The 7941-nt window shown below is 46.1% G+C and overlaps 2 protein-coding genes across 2 annotated transcripts in view; both read right to left on the bottom strand.

Annotated features, from left to right (window-relative positions):
• Positions 1 to 19: 19 nt before the first annotated feature.
• LOC112450088 (olfactory receptor 2A14-like) lies at positions 20 to 1363 on the bottom strand. The gene has a single exon (XM_025003399.2). The coding sequence runs from the start codon at positions 970 to 972 to the stop codon at positions 46 to 48; it is 927 nt and encodes a 308-aa protein (XP_024859167.1). The 5' UTR covers positions 973 to 1363; the 3' UTR covers positions 20 to 45.
• A 1657-nt stretch (positions 1364 to 3020) lies between these two features.
• Positions 3021 to 7941, bottom strand: part of abcg1 (ATP-binding cassette, sub-family G (WHITE), member 1) — a 13391-nt gene continuing 8470 nt past the window's right edge. Inside the window, exons 10-13 of the mRNA XM_037974392.1 lie at positions 7360 to 7460; positions 7010 to 7168; positions 6813 to 6931; positions 3021 to 6054 (exon numbers count right to left, since the gene is read on the bottom strand). Coding sequence (XP_037830320.1) covers positions 5826 to 6054; positions 6813 to 6931; positions 7010 to 7168; positions 7360 to 7460 — 608 coding nt within the window. The 3' untranslated portion in view covers positions 3021 to 5825. The remainder of the gene's footprint in view (positions 6055 to 6812; positions 6932 to 7009; positions 7169 to 7359; positions 7461 to 7941) is intronic.

The following is a 7941-nucleotide window of genomic DNA, read 5'->3' as shown; positions in this document are numbered from 1 at the left end:
TTGTGATAAATGTGTGACACATTAGACAGTCAGCTTGGATGGATGTCACAGTTTCCCCAGAACAAAGTGTTTACTGACACTTCGTATCTTCGACAGGTTGAGTCCATAAAGCAGAGGGTTGAAGAGCGGCTGACACGTCAGGTAATATAACGTTAAAACAACTCGCAAAATGTGGGGAACGTGGCTCATATCAAACCTGCTCTGAAATATATCAAAGAAAAAACCAAAGGAAAAGTTAATCACAGAAACCAGGTGAGGGGTGCAGGTACTCACCGCTTTCTGTCGGGTCTGTTTGGAGCCAGAAAAACACACTTTAAGAATTTTAACGTATGTGAAAAGAATCAAAAGAATTATACCCAAGATCACTGTTAACATATAAGCTATTCCTACGTATTTGCTGGTTGTGACGTAAGAGCAGGACAGCTTAACGACAGAGTAACTGTCGCAGTAAACTTTATCAATGATGTTTCCACACAGCTGCAGAAAAACATTCGATATGATTCCAAGAACAGATTCAAGAAGTGGGAATAACCACGTCAGAGCGATGAGCTTCACGATCTTTGAAGGCGTCATCAGGGAGTGATACTGCAGAGGGTGACAGATGGCGAGGTACCTGTCGTAAGACATGACAGCCAAGTTACAGAACTCTATATGAGCGTACGTATAAACACAATAAATCTGCAGGAAGCAGAACGGAGCAGAAACCGTGTGAACGTCTGACAGAACCTGAGTCAGCAGCAGGGGAAACAAGCCTGTACTCCCATACAGTTCATTTACAAACAGGCTGCACAGAAACAGGTACATAGGTTCATGTAAACTCCTGTTCACACAGATAACCACAATCAGAACAACATTACAACCAATGATCAGAACGTACAGAGTCAAAATAACAACAAACGATAAATAATTCACAACGTCTGAGTGAATGTAGGCAGAGAGAGTGAAAAATAAAACCTGAGTGGAGTTTATCATCTTCCTCAGCAGTTATTTCACATGTTAGTCTGGTTCAAAACATCAACAAAGTTCAGTTTGTTTAAAGGTTCAAATAAGTCAGAGTGAGCAGCGGTGTCACCGTTCAGCCATCAGTTCCTGTGGTGTTGGAGTCAGACTGCTGTAATGTTCCCTCCGCTGCAGTGTGACACAAACTGATGATCGGACTCCAGTCAGACTAACTTATAGCTGCGACAGCAAACAAATCAGCAGGAGGCGAAGGAGTCGTCCCGAGCCGTTTCCCTTCTGCTGCTGTCAGAAGCTCTGACGTCCATCAGCCCGACAGGAACATAGTTTATAATCACCTAAACTATAACAAACACAAACTCTTATTGTGAAGCATATCACTGAGTTTATTTTGAAAGTCCAAGTTAAAACCCTCTGTGCAGCATCACCACCTTAAAGGGACAGTTCAGTCATTTTTGTCTAACTGTTATCAGTAGTTAGTACCAGAGAGGCAAAAGTCTTAATCCAGGTTAGCCTAATGGCTAACAAAACCAACATATCAGGAAAAGAACGTCAGCTCATATTAAAGGTTTCCATGTTTGTTTTCTCAACTGAACAACGTGTTTCTGGGTGAAAGTATGTGTGCTGAACATTATTTATTTATATATTACATATATTTGTGCAGATGGAGCAGAGGCTGCTGAATACATCAGTCCTCCAGGAGCTGAAAGCTTCAGCAGCATCTACACCTTCTATGTTCCACACGCCTCTGGGTAGGAACACAAATGTTGTTCTGTTGAGAAACCAGAAACAAACCAAACAAACGGTGTGTTCTAAGCCTCAGAAACCATAAAAACTAGAGTCATTAAAAAAGGTTTTTACCTCTTTCTGGATGGCTGATGTGTCGGCTCATAAGGTACTTGTGAGGATTTGGATTTTTTGTGTTTCTGTTTTGTTTATCTTTATTATCTTGTTGTTGTTTTAAGTTATTGTTTCAGTTTGGTTTTTTCCTGTTTGTATTGCTGTCAGTATTCACTCCTCCTCCGTCACTCTTTTGCCCTCCTTGCCACGCCCATCTCCACCTGTCTGTCATCATCCCCACTCACCTGTTTCCACTTCCCTCGTCACCCTCAGTGTTCAAAAACCCGCTCACTTCTCTCACTATCCGTCGGTTCATTGTTTGTCGTTTGTTGGTTGCTGCTGTTTCTGTGCCATGGTTCCCTGTTGCCTTACCCTGCCATGCGTTTTAGTTTTTGTTCTGTTTGAGTTGCTGCCACGTCAGCTTTTGTTTTTTTTTATTTTTCTTTATTTAATAAATTAGGTTTCTTTTTGAAGATGAGTCTGCACTCAGGGTTCTTTTCCGTCACCTCCGATGCTGACAGTACTGATGACTATTAGACAGAACCTCCCTTCAAAGATGGCTGTCCTGTCACTTTCGTGACCTAGGGCCTATCTTGAATAGTACATTAGCCCTTGATAGGATCTCCAATGGTCTGAAGTGAGGAGTCAGACTAAAAGCGATTCAGACTGATGATGAAGAAAGACCATGTTCACCAGGTAACCCCACCTGGATCAAGGAAACTGGGGCACCCTCCTGGAGCCAGCCCTAAGGTAAGAGGTTCTGATCCAAACAGAACTGCAGAGTACCTGGTCTTCCTCGAGTCTCTGGATGGTGTCCTGGAAAGGGTACCATCTGAAGCAGGGGTGTCAAACCCAGTGACGCCAGGGGGCCAAAATTAAAAATTTGATCCTAGCCAAGGGCCAATCACGATCAATATTTATTAAAAATTGCATAAATTAATTGGTTTTAGATGTATTATGTCAAATCATCCATATAGAAATATCAATGACCTTTTCCCAGTTACAGATTATACAGAATTTAGAGCAAACAGACTTTAATGAACAGACAAATAGATCAAACTTCAAAAAGCTCATCATTAGCAGCCATTTCTTACGCCTCACTCAGCTTTTAAATGAAGTTTTTAACATTAAAACAGACAAAAACCTGATCATACAGAAATTAAAACTATATATTGTTGGCTTCTAAGTCAATGTCAGAGAAAACTTCACTAATTAGGCTCAGTTTTTTAAAGCAAAATAAGAATCAGAGACTTGATCTGAACCAGACTAGAGGACCGGATCTGGCCCGCGGGCCTTGAGTTTGACACGTGTGATCTAGAGACTCTGCTGGTCCTGGGAGACGTCAGTGACCACGTGGGCAAAGACAGAGTCACCTGGAGGAGAGATACTGAGAAGAACCCGAGCAGTGTTCAGGTCCAGACATGGGCGGCCCATAATGACCTCTGTGTTTGAGATGGTCTGGTACCGGACCATCTCAAACACCTAACCTAACGTGGTCTGGTACCGGACCATCTCAAACACCTAACCTAATGTGGTCTGGTACCGGACCACATTAGGTCAAAGGTTGTTGATTGTATCATCAGATCTGCAGTGTTTTGGACATCTGAGTGAAGACAGGGACAGAGCAGTCAACTAATCACCACCTGGTGGTGTGGAAGGCCGGACAGACCCAGTAAACCCAAACTCACACCTCCAGGACTGTTCTGAAATGTCCTGGGGGGATCGGGTCCTGTCCAGCACCTCTGCTGCAGGATCTGTGATCTACAGCTGATTAACTACTGGGGTCAGCCCAATTCAAGATGGCCACCAGCGCAGTGGTTCTCAAAGCTGCGGTTTGGACCCCACTGTGGGCCATGAAACACCAAGAGGGGTTCTTGAGAGGATCCAGCAGCAGTGGGGGCCTCTGGTCTTTGCTCCTTTGATTTTGTAAAAGTTTGGAAATCACTGAAACACAAAACTGCGTGCAGGACAGCCGGTGTGAGTTCTGAGTTAAAGGTTAGTGAGCGTCATCCCCAACACCCCCTGAGTGCTGCACGTTCACGCCGTGCATGAGCTTCTGTTCATGTAGCTGTGAACTGTCCGATCAGGAACGGAAACCAGAGAAGAAACGTGAGATTGATGCTTAACAACCCAACAGGAAACAAACTCCAGCTGTTTAATGTGTCTCCTGAACCTGTCCTCAGGCAGGGTTTTAATTCACAAACAGTTTACTGAAAGATTCAAAAAGAACTGGTCTCTCTTCAGAAACCTGGTCCCGGGTGTGCGTCGTGGTCCAGAGTCCCGGATGTCGGTCTGTCCTCAGGTCTGTTGTTGCTCGGTACTCTGCGGGGACGTCATTAGTGTCCTCGGCCCTCGGTGGATGGACAGGCGTCCTTCGTGGGGAATTAAAGGAAAGTGTGGCACCTTCAAAGACTCCTCAGGGACCGGGGGTTAACAAGCGGAGGTGACCTCTGACCCCAGGGGATTCAGTAATGAGCTGGAGTGATGTAACTTCAGCAAACAGGTGAGTCACGCACTAAAACAAAGTTGAAATAACTAATCCTGACCTTCTAATACCCGAGACTGCAGCCTTTTATTTTATAACCATGTTTTCTGTTCCTACAGTTTCCTCCGGTTGTTGCTGAGCCGACTCTGATTTTAGGTTCTTCTTCTCTGGTTGTTTGTTGGACCAGTTTTCCTGAGCGAGTCTGACTGAGACCAGGACTAGTTGGACCGGTTACACCTGGTCAGCTGGTTAGACCGGTTGAATCAATCTAACTAGTAGGATTAGTTAGATTGTTAATGTCAAATTTATTTATATAGCACTTTAAAATCAGGTATAAAACTGCACCAAAGTGCTGTACAAGAACGATAACACAAATAATAAAACTAAGTACAAAACAATACATCAATTAAATGGCAAAGAGTAAAAATGAGTTTTAAAATGATCCAGGCTGTGGGCAGATCTAATCTGGAAAGGTAAATTATTCCATAAAACAGGAGCAGCAACAGAAAAAGCTCCATCTCCTTTCCTCTTAAGTCGAGTCCGAGGAACTGTCAGTAATAACGGATTATTTGATCGTAAAGTTCTGGACACAGACCGGAATTTTAAAAGGTCCTGAAGATAACTTTGTTAACTTATAAAACTTTATAAGTTAACAAAAGAATCTTAAAATCTATTCGATAAAAGACGGGCAGCCAGTGTAAAGATGCCAGAGTTGGCCTTATATGGTCATGCTTCCTGGATCGATTCAACCAGTTGGACCTGATGAACTAACTGAACCAGATGGACATGTTGGACTAGTTGGACTAGAAGGACCAGGTAGACCAGTCCTAGTTGAAACAGGTGGACTAGTTAAACCTGTCAGACCAGTTGGACAATTTGAACCAGTTAGACTAGTTAGACTAGTTAGATTAGTTAGATTAGTTAGATGTATGCATCTGTGGGGATTTTCAGTTCTAAGAAACAGAAAGAATAAAACCTCTGAACTGTTTTAATTCTGTTCATCTTAAATCTTCCTGTTTTCTTGTTTCAGTGAAACTAACTGATGAATATTTATTAGTCGCAGGTAATCTCCCTGACAGCCACTGGAGGGCGTAACGCCACACCTGTCCAGGTGAGGAGCTCCGCCTGCTCGTCACGGAGACACTGAAGCTCAGCTCAGAGAAAACTCACCTGAACCAGCAGAGCAGCATCTGGGAGGAATGAAGACGGATGTTCAACAAACAGACTGAACTCAGCAAACGAGACGGTTTTATTCAGTCTCTGAGTCTTCAAAATAAAATCATCAATAAGTTCACTGAGTCTTGTTTCAAAGCACCCTGGAGGGCTTTTATTCTGAAAGGTTTCCCTCGGTGAAACGGTCAGAGACCAAGAGACCAGCTCTGGTCCCTGCAGAACCTGAACGAGACCGAGCCGCCTCTACACGTCTTCTTCTTCATGTCTTACAGCCGCAGAGTCACAGTCTGACGGCTGCACGCTAACGCTAACAGCTGCTCAGACACCTTCGGCCTGTCCTCCTCCTCCTCCTCCTGGTCCTGGTTCTGACCTACCTCTCGGACCTGATCTTGTACCGCAGGACAAAGTAGGCGATGAGTCTCAGGGAGATGAAGAAGATGGCGAGGACGATGAAGTCCATGTAGAGTTTGGCGTCCAACATGTCCAGCTCCTTCAGGATGGCCTCGGACTTCTGGAAGTGACACGCCTCGTCTTCTTCGCAGTGAAGGTCGTCACGGTCCAGACCGTAGATGGACAAGATGGCGCCCTCGAAGCCGTACCTGAAACACAGCAGCCGGTGGTTTGAGTCCATCTGAGCTGCAGCGCCCCCTGCTGCCCAAACAGCTGCTTGTCGATCAGAAGAAGCAGCTCTGAGTCAGCAAAGACTTCTGAATCTTAACGTTTATAAGAACGAACCGTCCTCCAGGTGGAGGCGCCTGCTGAGACCCCAGACCCACCTCCGACTTTCTCAGTCATTTTATTTTATTGTCTCCAACTCAACAGAAAAGTTCATATAGTTCTAAAGCAGGGGTCTCCAGTCCTGGTCCTCAGGGCCTCCATTCTGCAGGTTTTCCTTGTTCCTCTGCTCCAACACACCTGATCTGAATCAATGGGTGATTAACAGGCTTCTGCAGAACATGAAGAGGTGATTTAACCATGAATCAGGTGTGTTGGAGCAGAGAAACAAGGAAAACCTGCAGGATGGAGGCCCTGAGGACCAGGATTGGACACCCCTGATCTAAATATATTCAGGATGATTTTTAGTCTGACAACATTATTCTTCTCTTCATTAATTTCAGTGTTATCTGTGTTTTTACATTTGGTTTTGATGATGATGGAGGCCATTTTGGCTCCTCCTCCTGGTGTGATGGGAGGTTATTCAGGTGACATTTAGCTCCAAACACAAACTTTGAGCAGAACTAGGTCTAAATAATATCTGGAAACAAGTTTTCACACAAATGACTGCGACCACACAGGACCCGAACAATCAGGTGAAGTCAGAACCGGCGTTAGAATGATGATGTGACGGCGCCCCCACCTGACGTAGGAGATGTAGGACATCCACTGCAGGTACCAGGGGATGGTATCGAAGCTGACGAAGAACCCGGAGAACAACAGAACCGGGATCGCTGTGACCGGACCCACGAATGTGGCCACCTGCAGGAAGCGAACACACCTGAGTGACGTATGAAGGCAGCACACCTGACGGGAAACAGGTGAGGGCAGAGAACCCACCTGCAGCGAGGTGGAGGCGGCGCCGATCAGCAGACCCAAACTCTGAGCCACCAGTGATGTCAGAATCCCCAGAGACAGGAAGAGGAAGAAGCGTCCGGCGTCGGGCGGCTGCGCCGTCATCCAGTACACGATGCTGCAGTACACCACCGGGAAGAACACCTGCACAGGTACGCCGGCAGCTTCAGGGTTCAGAAAACTGAAAGCTTCACTTCTGGCTGCAGCCGCGCCGTGAGTTCTGACGGCGGCGTCTCGAACAACAACCCAGCAGGTAAACGTTTTCTAAAGCTGAACGTCATGTTTCCAAAGCTGTGGCTGGAGTCCTAAACCTGACCAGGTAGGTGTGTAGTTACCTGGAACGGGACATCAGCCATTGTCTTAGCCAGGTAGTACGCCTTCAGACTGTACCAGTAGTTCAGGTGTTCCCTCAGGAAAACGCCCAGCTCCAGAGGAACTGAGGACAGAAACACAGGAGGCTCAGGAGGAACCCAGCAGCTGCTCCTCATCCGTCAGCAGCAGGGATCACCCACACTGACACCGCTGTCAGCCCGGCGTCGGCCCGGCGTCAGCCCCGGTACTGTCTGCATGTACTTGTACTCATCAAGTGTTCCAGTACTGCAGTACTGATACCTCTTCATGTCAGCATGAAACGACATCAGGCCGGTACGACCAAATCTGACTCTGGTTATCAGGGTCTTCTACCACGGGTTATCCATGAGCCTGAGAAGCTGTTTAACAAGCTGCTCAACGAGCTGCTTGACGAGCTGTTTAACAAGCTGCTTGACGAGCTGCGTAACGAGCTGCATAACGAGCTGCTTAACGAGCTGCTTGACGAGCTGCTTAACAAGCTGCTTAACGAGCTGCGTAACGAGCTGCATAACGAGCTGCTTGACGAGCTGCTTAACAAGCTGCTTAACGAGCTGCTTGACGAGCTG

This window comes from Kryptolebias marmoratus, unplaced genomic scaffold (genome assembly GCF_001649575.2).
Source record: "Kryptolebias marmoratus isolate JLee-2015 unplaced genomic scaffold, ASM164957v2 Scaffold35, whole genome shotgun sequence".
NCBI lineage: Eukaryota > Metazoa > Chordata > Actinopteri > Cyprinodontiformes > Rivulidae > Kryptolebias > Kryptolebias marmoratus.
This window is presented reverse-complemented; position numbering and strand designations above follow the sequence as displayed.